Raw genomic sequence first — 16,500 nt, 5'->3', positions numbered from 1 at the left:
ACCCCATTCAAGAGAGAGGGATGGAGGGAGGGGGGTTGAGAGGGAGCGAGATGAAGACACAGGGAGAGAGAATGAAAGAAAGAGAGGGAAAGCGAGAGAGAGCAAAGAACAATCATGGCGAGACATATATAGCTAGTCGTGAGAGTACACAGTGACATAATTCCCTCCGAAAAAGTGTGTTTGCCACCAATTAGACACATCTCAGTAGATGTGTTTGGGGGACTCTCACACTATGGTAAATGAGGGAGATACTGCGGTGCTGTTTATTTACTTGCATTGTGTGTGGTAATACTTGATGAGGTTCTGTACTGTTTACTTACTTGCATTGTGCGTGGTAATACTTGATGAGGTTCTGGAGAAGGTCCACTCCCTTCTTGGTCTTGATCTCGTTGACTTTGATCAGGTACTGTAGAGAAAACAAGTGGTGGTCTGTGAAAACTGACATCAAATAGAATACTCTGTTACATGATTTTGGAAATGCAATATGGAGTATTACCACGCTTATACATAGTGGTGATACATTAAACCAGGGGTAGACAATCACTGAAGGCTGAGTGTGGGCAAGGCTTTTGTTCGAGCCAAGCAGAAATACATGTGATTATACTAATCAAGGTCTTATTTGAAATCTATCATTTATTTGAAGGATATCATTTATGAACCAGTAAATCGTCATGTTACTGCTATGCCTTAACAAAAGTCTGCACCCACCCACACCAACCCTCTGCTGGAAGAATTGTCCACCCCTGCATTAAACCACAATAAAACACTATTTGTTTGTGTCAAATATGTCTTCTGAACACTTATAATAATCCTATCAGAATGCCCATACGATAGAGGTTCTGAGCCTCTGATTCATGATACCAACACAGCATGGAGTCTGTGGGAGCCGAAAAAACTAACGTCTAAACGTCACTGAAAAGAATGCCAATATACAGATGTAGGATCTTAATTTGAGCCAGTTTGAAAATAATCCTGCAGCAACAGGAAATGTGAATTATTATGTGGATTATAATTAATGGACATTTTTTGTAGGGGTTGATACTTTCTTCGTTAGGGCAAATCAAGTCTGACATTTTAAAGTGGGACATTTTTTTAGAAGCCTTTTTAAACCTCGAATACACTACAAGTTTGCATTTCCTGCTGTGCAGGAACATTCTCAGCAACAAAAGAGTGATCAAATTAAGATCCTACATCTGTAGAATATCATTAGTAAATTGTAAACTGTGTTTGAAAGGGATAACTAGAATTGTGTTTTTCATTTATTTTTCAGAAACCACTCCGCCCTCCAAATTAGCAAACTCCTCTGACAAATTCATGCCCAGCGAACAAATGAATAAAACATCATCTTAATCTGAGTTTATCCCATGGCGTGCCAATCTAGAACAGCTTGTGAAGAATCACTGCTAAGGACCATTTTCAGCTCCGCACACAGAGGACATTTAATCTATTCCAGAAAGCCCTTCTGAGGCACCTCCTGTCCCCCAAAGCTTCTCTGCTGCATTGCTTACCATGTGATCCTCTGTGTATGTGTGTGTGTGTGTGTGTGTGTGTGCGCGCATGTGTGTGCTCCCCTGAAACCAAACACACAGTCACACGTATATTGCTTTTGTCTGTCTGAGTGTGTGCGACTCAGAGATCATCCACTTTTTGTCTGTGCTGTCTGTGCTGTGGGGTGGGTTTAGTGTGTGTTGTGAATGCCTGTTGGTGCCTGTGTGTTATTGGGCTTGTGTCCACACAATGCTAGCAATGTTATCAATATATAATTATAATAATATATGCCATTTAGCAGACACTTTTATCCAAAGCGACTTAGTCATGCATGCATACATTTTACGTCAGTCATGCTTATAGGGTCGGCTATTCTTCCTGACAATATGACTTGAGCAGGAAAAACTTGAGGTTATAAACTCTGGGCCACTCTAGCACTACACTGGAAGCAATATCAACAATCCACAATAACAACAACACAGTGAATGAGATCACCCTAAAAACCCAAGAGAAACAAAACACCCCCCTTTCGCTGTACACAGAAATAGAGGTTGATGGGTTGAGCTACTCCATAACTGCTCCAATTAGAATCCCACAGTGAAGCACTAAGTTAATATGTAAATTGTCAGTACCGTTATGCCAAGTGAGCAAATAATCTGCAGATAAAGAGGGAGAGAGGAGTAGGCGTTTACACCCACCGGGAGGCAGCTCGTTGGCACAGCTGAGTGCATCGCTCTAACAGTTTGTTATTTTGCTCTGCCTTTTATATGGAGGATTGAAGCATAGAAATACAATATGATATAGTTTTTTGTGTCATTTTGGGGATATGTGCAACTAGTTTATAGCATCATCATTTATAGAACAGAGGTTGGCACGTATGCCCATTTTATTTTGTCCTCTTAGGTTTGGCCTGGGGTGGCAGGGCCCTGTCAGTGCCCAATCAGTGCCCACTAGTCTGTGCCCAATGCCCACTTCTAACCTCACACATCTGGAGTTGGAAGAGACGGCGTTCCTTCTCCATCTCCTCAGCAATCTCAGCGCCTGTTATCTCCGTACGAATCATCCCGTGCTGCTTGGCATGTTCCCTCTTCTCCTTCTCGATCTTTGTACTGAAATCAGACAGACAGACAGACAGTGTTAGTGAAACCAGACAAGACAGGCAAGAAGGAAGGAAGGAAGGAAGGAAGGAAGGAAGGAAGGAAGGAAGGAAGGAAGGAAGGAAGGAAGGAAGGAAGGAAGGAAGGAAGGAAGGAAGGAAGACAGACAGACAGACAGACAACCAGTGTTAAAGACAGACACTGTTAAATAAATCCATGACCTCACATTTAAATCAGATGGAATTCTCAGCATTAAAGAGAGCTTTCACAGGGCGGAACATTCCACTTAAATTATTGTTGTAATATATAGTACATCAGTTCTGATATTTTAATGACACCAAAAACAACTGTATGTATCACACAAGCAGACATAACCATATACAGTGCCTTCGGAAAATATTCAGACTCCTTGACTTTTCCACATTTTGTTACGTTACAGCCTTATTCTAACATTGATTAAATAAATACAAATCCTCAGCAATCTACACACAATACCCCATAATAACAAAGTGAAAACAGGTTTTTAGAAATGTATGCAAATTTTTAAAAAATTACAGAATACCTTATTTACATAAGTATTCAGACCCTTTGCTATGAAACTCGAAATTGAGCTCAGGTGCATCCTGTTGCCATTGATCATCCTTGAGATGTTTCTACAACTTGATTGGAGTCCACCTGTTGTAAATTCAATTGATTGGACATGATTTGGAAAGGCACACACCTGTCTATATAAGGTCCCACAGTTTACAGAGCATGTCAGAGCAAAAACCAAGCCATGAGGTTGAAGGAATTGTCCATAGAGCTCTGAGACAAGATTGTGTCAAGGCACAGATCTGGGGAAGGGTACCAAAACATTTCTGCAGCATTGAAGGTCCCCAAGAACACAGTGGCCTCCATCATTCTTAAATGGAAGAAGTTTGGAACCACCAAGACTCTTCCTAGAGCTGGCCGCCCGGCCAAACTGAGCAATCGGGGGAGAAGGGCCTTGGTCAGGGAGGTGACCAAGAACTTGATGGTCACTCTGACAAAGCTCTAGAGTTTCTCTGTGGAGATGGGAGAACCGTCCAGAAGGACAACCATCTCTGCAGCACTCCACCAATCAGGCCTTTATGGTAGAGTGGCCAGACGGAAGCCACTCCTCAGTAAAAGGCACATGACAGCCCGCTTGGAGTTTGCCAAAAGGCACCTAAAGACTCTCAGACCATGATAAACAAGATTCTCTGGGCTGATGAAACCAAGATTGAACTCTTTGGTCTGAATGCCAAGCGTCACGTCTGGAGGAAACCTGCCACCATCCCCACGGTGAAGCATGGTGGCAACATCATGCTGTGGGGATGTTTTTCAGCGGCAGGGACTGGGAGACTAGTCAGGATCGAGGCAAAGATGAACGGAGCAAAGTACAGAGAGATCCTTGATGAAAACCTGCTCCAGAGCGCTCAGGACCTCAGACTGGGGGCGAAGGTTCACCTTCCAACAGGACAACGACCCTAAGCACACAGCCAAGACAACGCAGGAGTGGCTTCGGGACAAATCTCTGAATGTCCTTGAGTGTCCCAGCCAGAGCCGGACTTGAACCCGATCGAACATCTCTGGAGAGGCCTGAAAATAGCTGTGCAGCGATGCTCTCCATCCAACCTGACAGAGCTTGAGAGGATCTGCAGAGAAGAATGGGAGAAACTCCCCGAATACAGGTGTGCCAAGCTTGTAGCGTCATACCCAAGAAGACTTGAGGCTGTAATCGCTACCAAAGGTGCTTCAACAAAGTACTGAGTAAAGGGTCTGAAATTAGCAAACATTTATAAAAACCTGTTTTTGCTTTGTCATTATGGGGTATTGTGGGTAGATTGATGAGGGAAAAAACATTTTAATCAATTTTAGAATAAGGCTTTAACCTAACAAGATGTGGAGAAGGCACTGTATAGTGCAAACCTCAAGTGTCCCAACACAGCTATGTACATGCACACATTTATTAACACACTTACAACTTAGCTTCATAATCCTTCCAGGCTTTGTCAAAGGGCTTCTTTATATCCTGACAGAAAGGGGAGAACAAAGTATCAGTAATCAGCAGCAAACAGGTCAATCTGGAATCTCACAGTACAGTGTTGACTCTGAGCATTCTCTCTCTCCAACACAGCCCCACATATGGCTGGCAAAATTACCGTATAATCGCATAACCGACGGTTAGTGCTTTTTGAGGTCAGTTCGGTTTCGGTTCGTGTGAAATCGCCAGTTGGTAACCCATCCCTTATGGGATTAATTGATACATAAACAAACATTACAATAATTCACTGTGATTATTCAGTGATAATTATTCTTCCGGTGTTCTCTGCAGTGCGCATCGCATAAAGAGTGAAAAAAATAAAAAATAAAAGAACACAAAAAAATTAAATTGAAATCAATATATAATAGTAAATAAGGTTATCCAAACAATAATGATATCCCTAGAGCAGTATAAAAATATACATACATACATATAGACAAATAAATACAGAAAAATTAAACAGAAGGCATTTGAACCCAGTCTAGCACAAAGGGAGGATTCATGTGGGAGACAGGCCTACTCACAATCTATATACACACGTGCCATTTACCACATAGACGCTAAATATTTTCATAATTTAATTATAGGTAGCCCTTTTTCTTTTATTCCAGGCTTTATCTAAATATTCCGCAAACGGAAATACACAACGGACAGAAAACCATTTCAGTTTCTCCTCATGGCTCAGCCACATAATGCCAGGGTATATCTGGTGGGCTTTCTGGAATAAGAGCAAGCGTATATCGTGGAAGAAAGGGCAACAGAGGATAAAATGAGTTTCATTCTCTATTTCTTCGAGGTCACAATAGTTACATAGTCTTTCCTCTTCCATTTCACCACAATAACAACCTGTTTCAATACGCAGGGGCAATATCCCTGATCTTACTTGTGCACATAGTGATCTCTTGCTTTTAGGTAGGTTGTACATAACGAATTCACCCTTAATCAAACAAAAGGTTTTCAATTTGGGTTTATGATTAATCTCCTCCACCCATTTAAAAAAACATAATATCTATGACTCCCTTAATTTGGTTTTCGTACAGATGTTCACAGTCAGACTGTTGGAAAAGGTCAGACATTTCAGTTGCCCAGGCTCCCGCTATGGATAGATCCCATTGAAAAACTTTACTGGCTATTCTGGCAATTCATCAACACAGAATAAAACAATTAATAAAAGTCCCATGATGGTAGTGACTGCCCATGACTGCTTATCACTTACTAACCATCAGTTATTCACATTACCTTACTTTAATAAAATATTTCAGTTGTTGTGTATATTACATTTGTTTTATTTGATGACATTATTATTTAATTCCAAGTCATCATCTCATCTCTATAGAGCTGCTGCCTATGCTGTCTGACAAAATCACTATTTTTGTAGTTCTTCAAAGTAAATAAGGCATACTTTTATGACTGCTGAATACCAACTATCAATCACTTAGATCATGTATTTTCAGGTACAGATACCTCACGAAGAAACTGCTCTCTATATATCCCCTCTTGATAGCGCATTCTTCCATCTCTTACGTAGCAGCCGTAAAAGAAACACAGACCGGACAAGTTTAGCCACGCAATGGATTATGGTCATTGTAGTTAGATTAGAGCAGAAAACTTGATAATTATATAGAACATTGGCCTGTTGGAAACTACAACTCTCTACTACATCGCACAGTTCGGGCATGATCTGATTTATCTCTAGAGAAACTGCAATGTGCGCGTTGAGCTCACAGGAGAAAAAACAGAACAAAATAGAATTCAAATAATTGAACCGACGTCGGTCAATGAGTTGGTTAAAAAAATAAAAATAACCGACATTTCAGTTAATCACTCAGCATTAACGGTTAGGAATGAAGACCGTCATGAAAATAAAATAACCATCATAACTGTCTTTTTTTTGTGTGTGTGGAACGAACAGCTGACAGAATATGGGACGGCCGGGCATTGACATGGACTCTTAACAACGTGATGAAACTTTGTTGCTCCTTGCTGAAAGAAGCAAGGTGTGTGAACCTCTAACCCTGGCAATTTGACTGGGTACACTCGCAATGGCCGCCTGGTATTGTGATACAATAATTTCCATTGTAATGTAAAATGTTCATTCAAATTATGTTAACTGATGTGGCTCATGCAATGGAATGTATTTTTTGTAATGTGAAGCAAAACAGACGGGGTTGGTTTAGAATCAAAGGATTGTTGTTCATGTAAACTATCATTCCTCTCCAAATCTTTATTGAAAACATAAATAGATTTGCACAATGACCACTTGTTGTGTCTCAAATACATCGTTACAGTTGTTGGTTAGCTAGCTTGCGAATTTTTGCCATATTAGCATAGACGTGACAAGAGTCAAAACACCTTAAAACAAGACATGGTATCAATAACAAAATAAAACGAGCTGAAACGAGTCACCTACGATTCCCCACATGGCAGCTTCTTGACATTGTTGCTAGCTATCTGACCGTCCAGAATCATAACAACACACGGCCCTCTGCCCCATCAACCCGCGTGCATTGTTTTTGTGATGTTGTCAGCTCCCTGTCTATTGATGGGTACACTTCCTGTTTTATCTTGCTTTGCTTCTATGCGTACACTCGCAATGGCCGCCAGTCCACTCGTTATGCCATCATTGACTTGAATGGAGACGCCCATTCTATTCTCATTCTATTTCTATGGCAGCACATGCAGTCAGGAGAGGAGGAGAGGAGAAAATGTGCGTCTTAAATATTAGAATGGTTATTGCTGTTATTACGGTGACCGCGGCCATTTGGCTGGCCAAGGCCTCAGGCTCACAATTTATGTTCTGGAGCCCACTACCACGCCCACTCCATGTTTCCAATGTTTCCAACCTCACGGGTTCATGACCCGTTTATTCGTGGCACTCGCCTTCAGGCACAACACAAGGACACTGTTTACTCCACAAAGATTTACAGTGTCATCTTTTAAACAGTCAGGCCCACTGGTGCCCCCTCCCCCTCTCCATTTCTCTATCTTTCTCCCTCTCTCACTCTCTAAAACACACACACACACACACACACACACACACACACACACACAGACACAGATGAATGGACAGATCTGCTGAGTGGGCTCACTCGTCTCCTCCCCTAGGGGGTCAGGCAGAGAGAGAGGGAGTGAGGAAACGAGGGAGAGAGAAGACGAGGTTACTGTAAATCTTACCCCTTTCACGCCTTTCAGGTCCCCCTTCAGCAGCGAGTCCAGGGTGAAGATCACATTATGGCTCAGGCTCTGGAGCTGAATAGATTGAGAGAGAGAGAGTTATACAGTGACTTGGTCACCAGGGCAAGAGTCAAGCAGCTACTGCTTCAGCTTTCAGCTGTAGTACATCACCACTTACTGACGGACCCAAGAAACCTTCACAGTTTTATCTTCAGTCTAAGGGTGAACTCAACCTTGGCTATTTAGGAGCCACTGAAAGCATTTTTTACTCTTAAAATGTGCTAAGCTATTAGCTACTTAGGAATCAGCTAAAGTAATTTGCTTACTCTAACCACATAGATTAATGCCGGTAATTATTCCTGAGCATTTATTCCATTTGGGTCTGTGATGGCCAGGGCCAAGTCCCATTGAGATCCATGGCTCCGGTCATGGAAACAAACATCACTTTATAATGTCCACTTAAGTGCCTCTGTTGCAAAGGCCCTATGTCCAAATCAATCACCTACTTACTGGCTGCTGCTCCAATATTAGAGCTGGCCTTGGTCTGTCTGGCTACTACTCACTACTTTTGCAGACCAACAGGGTGGTCTCCTTCCTCTCACACTGCACTCCAGAGAGAGGCGCCTTATTTAAGTGTGGTAAATACCACAAACTAATGCCAGCATATGAAGAGTTCACTCCATAAACGAGAGAGAGCGAGAGAGAGAGAGAGAGAGAGAGAGAGAGAGAGAGAGAGAGAGAGAGAGAGAGAGAGAGAGAGAGAGAGTGAGAGCAAAATGGCCGTCAGACTAATAGCAACGTCAACTGCTGGCTGCTCCAATGATCTTTAACCTCTGTAGATAACCAATGATAATGTATCATTCCATGACAGGTTCCTGTGAGGGAGTTATTAACATCAATACTCTGACCAATAGTAGTGCACACTGACCATCAGCCCTTGGGGAGCAGTTATGGAAACCGGAGGATATATTTAATAAACACTCAAATGACAACTGTGTCTGAAAATAGATCAGTGGGCATCTGTGCTTGGTCATGCATGTTGGTAGCCTTGCTTCAGTGTCCTAGGTGATTGATCCAAGAATTTAGACCTACACAGACCACACACATACACTAAATGGGTGATACACGAGAACATATAAAGGCAAATGTATGTCTTAGAAATATCTCATCCACTTAAGTGTGTCTGTATGATAAAGCGAGAGACAGAGAGAGGAAGGGAGAGAGAACAATATGTTTTACTTTGCATCGCTATAAGGGATGTCGAGAGTTGCTTGTCCTTTCACCACTATTACATGCAATATGTATACAACCTCCCCAGGCAGTGCCAACAAGTGACTGATTTATTAAGAGGGTTCCAGGGGAGCTCACACACAGTAGTCTGCAGCGGCTCAGTGTATTTATGGAGTCTAATCTCACTGCCAGACACACAGGAAGAGAGCAAGGGACAGCCGCTTCTTCCAACAACAATCACTCACACACACAGAATTCCAACAAGACTCATTTTTCAACAGAAACGTCAGGGGAATCTATGGCGGAGAGATAAGAGCAGACAAGCTAAAAGTTAGATCCAGCAGCAGTCAGCCATATTGGGATGATCGCAATGACGCTTTAGTCAGGGTGGTATTTTACTTCGAAGAAATAGCTTGATAAGAGTGGATGATTCAGCGGGATTCTAAACTATTGCAGACGCATCTATTGAAGACACACAAGTCACACAAGCCCAAGTAATGCCCATCCCAAGATAGACAAAAACACAGACACCCTTATTTAAAGGACACATTTTTGTTAAATACATTGTGAACATTGTGGAATTCACCGGCCAATAACAACTGATCTATCAGTCTTATGTATCTCACCAGGTTCTTGAGCAGGGTCGACAGCTCCTTGGTCAGGGTGGAGAACTTGACGAAAGCTGTTCCCAGGTCAGGGTTTTCTCGGCTGATGAAGTTGCTGCCAAACTTATCCAGAGCCTGGGCATAGTTCTCCTCATTCTGGACATGGTCTAGTGAAGAGAGAGGGAGAAACTCAGGGTTAGCATTCGGTTCAACAACAAGGGTAGTGGTGCTAGGCTCTGCGTCCCCTAATCCATTCATAGAGCACTACTTTCGATCAGGGCCCAAAGTGCTCTGATCAAAAGTAGTGCACTATATACAGTAGAAGGGTCCAAAGGACTCTGGTCAAACGTAGTGCACTATATAGGGAATAGGGTGCTATTTGGGAAACACCCAGGGAGAGGTGATCGTGGTCCAGCATGGAAAGGTTGACATTAGCCATCTGGTTACAAATGCAACAGCTTAGTGTGCTGTCTAATCACTTTTGCAACTTAAATCAGATTGTCATACTGTCAGGCTCAATATGTAGGGGTGGATCATGTTAACTGGGTGTAGGTGAATGGGTTGAAGAGGAGCATTGGTAGACTGCCATTTCATTAGGAAAAATGTATTGATGCATGATGCAATGGGGTCAGACTCCCATTCGTGGTTATAGGAGTACAGCTCCACCAGGGTCTACGTCACAAGTGTGTGTGTGTGTGTGTGTGTGTGTGTGTCTCCTGTCAGTGCTTGGTGTGTGCAGGTCTGCTTTCCCCATCATTGCTGCTTTCCCCATCATTCAAACAGTAGCACCCATCTGTACTTGTCATTAGGCACTAGGCAGAAACCGAGCATCTGGACAGTGACTGTGTTTGAACTGTATCCAGACTCTGACAGGAGACCTGAGAGAGAGGTCAGGTGAGAAGAGGCCCAGAAACCCCCTATTCAAGGCACTAACAACCTACAAATGAACTGACTTTATGTGGATAGAAGCTTGAAACTCTGAAATATTTAGTTTCATAAGAGGGCATAATTACTCACCCAGACCAGTCTATATATAGATAATAGCTTTTCAATGTCTTTCACAAGCACATCCTTCCTCAAAATCCTCTCTGGGATTGAAACCGGTAACCCTCTGGTTAACGAGCATAGAAAACTGACAGGGTGCTTTCTCTCACCTTGGCCTGAGCTGTAGATCGCCTTGACCGATTTCTTCACCTTCTGCAGCGCAGTCCTGTCCTGATCCAAAGCCTGTGAACACATAACGAGAGAGAGAGAGAGAGAGAGAGGGTTTTAAGGACTTATCGTAGCATCACAGACTGGACTTTTGTAACCAAAAGAGAACAACATTGTTATACTGTAAATGTTAGTCATTTCTGAGTATGAGGCTAATACACTGAATCCTATGAGCTATTTACAGTGATGCATAAAAACGGGCATAACAATGTACCAAATGCTAAAAAAGCACCAGTTGACCTAAATATGGCATTCAAAATGGCCAACGAAATTCTAAACGGTTAGATACAGTAGCATCATTAGGACAGTACTGCCTGAGGTAGTGCAACTGTGTCTTACAATGCATCTCTTCTCCACTCTACTGAGTTTAACAAATGGAGAGCAAAACCATGAACCTTGCTATTCTGCTAGTCCTGCTATTCTGTTGGTGTTAAAAAATCTATAAATCGTACAAGTCTGAGATCTTAAACACACACACACAAATACACACATGCGCACACACACGAGCGCACATAGTATCTGTCAAGATCCGTGCCTTAGATTTACGTATTGATAAAATACTGGGAAACCCCAACAAGCTCTGCTGTACCTTGAGTAATGAAGTTTCTAGCACTCATTTACAGGGCCATATTTCCTTGATTATGATCTGTAGTAACACAGTGATTGAATCAAAGGCAGATGTTTGTTTACAGGCGGGCGGCCATGTTGTGTTTAGTGCTGCCTGGTCTGGCCTGTGTCTGCATCCCAAATGGCACCCTATTCCCTTCATAGTGCACTATACAGTATAGGAAATAGGGTGCCAGTTGGGACGCAGCCTTCGATACCGACCTCCAGATCCTCTCACCGCACAGAGCGTGCAATTAAGAGAACGCTGACGTCATACTTTTATCGCCGCAGAGGGCAAAGCTACTCTGCAACTCTGTTCTCGGCTCACAGCACTACTAACGCCTACATGGAAATGTGTTTGTTATCAAAATCTCGGAGAAGAATTATGTGCAGAATCTCTGTGCAGTTAATGTTGAGTGAATTGTGTTTTTCGATATATTGGTTTCTGTATCATTCGCCACAGAGCCAGATTCATTGACTGGGAGGTTGGATCTGCCAAAACAAATGCTCAGGTTAAGAAGATTTGATAGCATCACAAACAGTACTTTCACACACACACACACACACACACACACACACACACACACAGATCATCGATGAAAGCACTTACGGTATTCTATCCCTTAGATTCAAAATGTTTCATTTTCACATACTCTACATTTGGTTTTTAAATGCATCCTGATCCACAGTAAATCAAGGTATATTTATGCTTTCCTCTTTCTCTGAGGTAAAAAACTATCCATATTTCACTCATTAAAACGGAAACTCACAGAACCACACTGCCACATTCACTTATGGAGAAGATAAACACCAACATAAATACATTACATTAGGACCCTCTGGTCGGATGGAAGGCACGCTACAACGTCAGTGGAGCTCATTACATTTCATAAATTATAATTAAGCCCGGCTTCGGTTGGCCCCCGGACAGTTTAACATGGCTCTTCCCCAATTATGGCTGCAGTAGTGCATGGCCGTGGGGCCCTTTCTCCCAGGGCACTGTGCTTTGATCTCTCTCTCTCTAACGCAGGAGCACGACCTGGCGCAAGTGTATGTACCAGTAAAATGAGTGTCTGCTGTGTACGCATGGAGAAGGCAACCTTGTAGAGAGTGATGTTGGTATAATCAACACCCCTTTCATAAATCTTAGCCTATATTATCGAACACATTTCTTTGGCTTTCGCAGTACTCCATTGTCTACAATCTGGCAAACAACCTGTTTATCCCTCTCTTCTGCTTAGTGAAATACTAAATAATGATAATATGATGAGAACATAGGTTACTGCAGACCAAGGACACAGACAAGGTCATACACATCATGGTGGACCCCTTGACACCCTAATCCATGAATGATTATTCAGAGGCAGTAGAGTGAGATGACTTCTCCAGAGAGAACTAAGGCAAGGCGGGCAGCAGCAGGCAGACTGCCTCTCTAATGGTGTTACAGAGAGAGAGAGAGAGAGAGAGAGAGAGAGAGAGAGAGAGAGAGAGAGAGAGAGAGAGAGAGAGAGAGAGAGAGAGAGAGAGAGAGAGAGAGAGAGAGAGAGAGAGAAGCAAGCAGCTGGCACCCCCGCCAAAGTTCACCCATAATCCTGTCTGTGTCTGCTTTGCCCTAATTAAATATTCCGCTTTGATATCAACATGCTTTTACATTAGTACGGAACATGCTACGTCGACTTGATGTTACAGGGGCAGGGATGTCGGATGATGTGTGTGCTGGGTACCCAGGGTCCTTAGAGGCCTTTGTCCTATAACACTAGCATCAGTTTTCCCACAGAGCAAACCACATGTTCATTGATGCCATTTATAATTGACGATGAAGCGACATACAGTATGTGTCAACCGTATGGATTTCAGTTACGACTGAACAAGGTCAATCGTCGATGACATTACTGGCATTCAAAATAGCTAGGCCTACATATTCATCACAGCAGTACCGACTTTGAGATGCTTTCAGGAAAATTCACAACCAATATCCACACATTCTCATTCCAATCTGTCGTGGAAACCCACATTTGTAGGTTTGCTGTAATATATGCGAGCAAATGTCAAGGAGGAGAAACGCTAGATGTGTAGGAGGGAAGGAGATTTGGCTTTGAGCATTCAGCTCAAGTCTCCAAAGGACAAAATAGTTAAATGGAACACAGCTAACTTGGCACAGAGTCCTCTGCACCCCCTGGCAACCAGTAAGAATGCATCTCAACTCTGGCAAGAATGCCTCACAAAGCCTGCAAACTATTCAATATATTCAATGCTTTGTTCTGATCGACCAACGGCCAATGTTAAGCTCTGACACAGCCTAGTGTGATTGGTGAGTGTGTGGGCCAATGAGTGCAGATCTAGATCTGAATACTCAACTAAAAACAAGAGTTGGGGGATAGAGATGTTTTATATGTAATATTCTAAAAGGGTGCCTACAGCAGCTCAAAGTACATGTTCCTGTGCGGATTCCCCTGTGAAACGTCTATGACCATGAAAGCCCATTTTGTGCTGCAGTGAAATCCAACACGTCAGTGTCAGCATGTTGTTAAAGCGCCAGTCTGACCTCACAGGGACAAGAACCCAACCCAAGGAGGTCAAGGACCCAGCAGGGAGAGGTCAGAGGTGAAGGACACTGGTCACTGGTCATTGTGGCTGAGCGTGATGGGACACGGAAGGGTAGAGATGCTGCAGCTTCAACACTTCCTGGAGTTCCTGCCTTATCCTCCCAGTGCAGAGCAGACCTGGCATTTCCCCTCCAGCCCTCCTTCCACAGGAAACAGGAAGCAGCAGGCCTGACTTTCACTGAGAAGTCGCTATGTCCCGGTCTGGTCTCTCTCTTAGTTATGCCCAATGTTCCCTCTAAGCTGCGCACATGCGCAGGCATGCAGCTCCCCCGGGACTGCTGCGCAGAAGAAATATCAGCCTGCGCAGAGAAGCACGAGACTGAACTTCACTCAACTCTCTAGAGTATTCCCCCTTAGTTAACACTATCAACGTTTCCCTTTACTGTGGGAATTGTGATCGAATCAACGCAATATTAGCCACTTTCAATGCAACATACCGAAAAAAGACGACCTATGCAAGATATTTTGTTGTAGGCAGAATGCATCGGAGTAGGATTCTATTGCATTGACACTCACAACTCAGCCTGTTGTCACGCCCTGGCTCTGGGGACTCTTATATGTTGAGCCAGGGTGTGGATTTTCTATGGGTGATTTTCTATGTTGTGTTCTAGTTCGTGTTTTCTATGTTGGCCAGGGTGGTTCCCAATCAGAGGCAGCTGATTCTCGTTGTCTCTGATTGGGTACCATACTTAGGCAGCCTGTTGGCACTTTTGTTTTGTGGGATCTTGTTCTGTATAGGTTTGTGTTGGTGAACCTTTAGACTTCACGTATCGTTTTGTTGTTTTGTTGTTAGTGTCAAGTACTCATTAAAAGATGTACGCCTATCACGCTGCGCCTTGGTCTGCCTCTAATAACGATCGTGACAGAAGATCCCACCAAAACAGGACCAAGCAGCGTGTGCAGGAGCAAACGCCAGGTATGGAACAGGAGGTTACTCTGGTAGATGTCCTCCTCGGTTGGGGGAGAATCACAGAGGAGGAGGCCGTCCGCTACCGGAGGGCGATGAGGGAGGATGCCCAGGCAGGAGAGGAGAAGCGGCGCCAACCGGGCCGTCGTCGGACAGGCGAGAGGCAACCCCAAGTAATTTTTTGGGGGGGGCACACGGCATGGACGACGGGGCTGCTGGAGGCAGCTACAGGGCGAGTTTGCGGACATGGAGAGGAGGCCACCAGGTTACGGGGGCCATTGGTCATGAGGGGGAAGGAGAGTGTAGAGGCACGGCGAGAGGTACTGGGGTGTGTTACCAGTCCGGTCCGGCCCGTTCCTGATCCCCGCACAAGGCCAGTGGTGTGTGTTCCCAGTACGGTCCGGCCTGTTCCTGTCCCTCGCACCAAGCCTGTGGTGCGCGTCGCCAGCCCGGTCCGGCCTGTACCTGCTCCCCGTACCAAGCCTGTGGTGCGCGTCGCCAGCCCGGCCCGGTCCGTTCCTGCTCCCCGCACCAAGCCAGTGGTGCGCGTCGCCAGCCCGGCCTGTTCCTGCTCCCCGCACCAAGCCTGTGGTGCGCGTCGCCAGCCCGGTCCGGCCCGTTCCTGCTCCCCGCACCAAGCTAGTGGTGCGCGTCGCCAGCCCGGCCCGGCCTGTGCCTGTTCCACGGCACCGGTCAGCTGCTCCACACCGGAGCCTGAGCAATCCGCTCCACCGGTGCCCCGACCAGACCAGGGGCGCTACGGGGGGGGTAGTGAGAGAGTGGTGGTCACGCCCGGATCCGGATCCGCCTCCGAGGTGGAATGCCCACCCGGCCCCTCCCATGTTGGGTATGGTTGGCGCCGTCGCAGTCCGCGCCTTTGGGGGGGGGAGGGGGGGGGGTACTGTCACGCCCTGACTCTGGGGACTCTTATATGTTGAGCCAGGGTGTGGATTTTCTATGGGTGATTTTCTATGTTGTGTTCTAGTTCGTGTTTTCTATGTTGGCCAGGGTGGTTCCCAATCAGAGGCAGCTGATTCTCGTTGTCTCTGATTGGGTACCATACTTAGGCAGCCTGTTGGCACTTTTGTTTTGTGGGATCTTGTTCTGTATAGGTTTGTGTTGGTGAACCTTTAGACTTCACGTATCGTTTTGTTGTTAGTGTCAAGTACTCATTAAAAGATGTACGCCTATCACGCTGCGCCTTGGTCTGCCTCTAATAACGATCGTGACACCTGTACTCTACACAGACTGGTGCGGCATAACCAATCAGAGCTGCTGTAGGCCTATATACAAATAGACCATTGCCATATATGGATCTGTGCCATTCACTTTGAACTGGACTGTGTTTACAGCATGAGCGGTCATGAGTAGATGCGCTTGTTTTGAGATCAAAGCGAGAGCTGCATGTGCACATTTGTTCATATTCTTTGCTAGTTAGTGAGTTATTAGCCCAGTTAAAAATAATTAGTAGTCAGCAATGGGGGAGTGATTGCTTCCTACAAAAGCACAAAACGTGTACATTTCTAGACAT

General features: G+C 44.5%; 1 protein-coding gene across 1 annotated transcript in view; it reads right to left on the bottom strand.

Moving 5' to 3' along the window:
* asap1b (ArfGAP with SH3 domain, ankyrin repeat and PH domain 1b) overlaps positions 1-16,500 on the bottom strand; it is a 78,475-nt gene that overhangs the window by 39,683 nt on the left and 22,292 nt on the right. The window contains exons 4-9 of the mRNA XM_084140994.1: positions 10,793-10,865; positions 9,660-9,805; positions 7,804-7,878; positions 4,568-4,617; positions 2,468-2,597; positions 321-406 (exon numbers count right to left, since the gene is read on the bottom strand). Of these exons, the coding sequence (XP_083997120.1) occupies positions 321-406; positions 2,468-2,597; positions 4,568-4,617; positions 7,804-7,878; positions 9,660-9,805; positions 10,793-10,865 (560 nt within the window). The remainder of the gene's footprint in view (positions 1-320; positions 407-2,467; positions 2,598-4,567; positions 4,618-7,803; positions 7,879-9,659; positions 9,806-10,792; positions 10,866-16,500) is intronic.

Source organism: Coregonus lavaretus (assembly GCF_964263955.1).
Source record: "Coregonus lavaretus genome assembly, chromosome: 2".
In the NCBI taxonomy this organism is placed as follows: domain Eukaryota; kingdom Metazoa; phylum Chordata; class Actinopteri; order Salmoniformes; family Salmonidae; genus Coregonus; species Coregonus lavaretus.
This window is presented reverse-complemented; position numbering and strand designations above follow the sequence as displayed.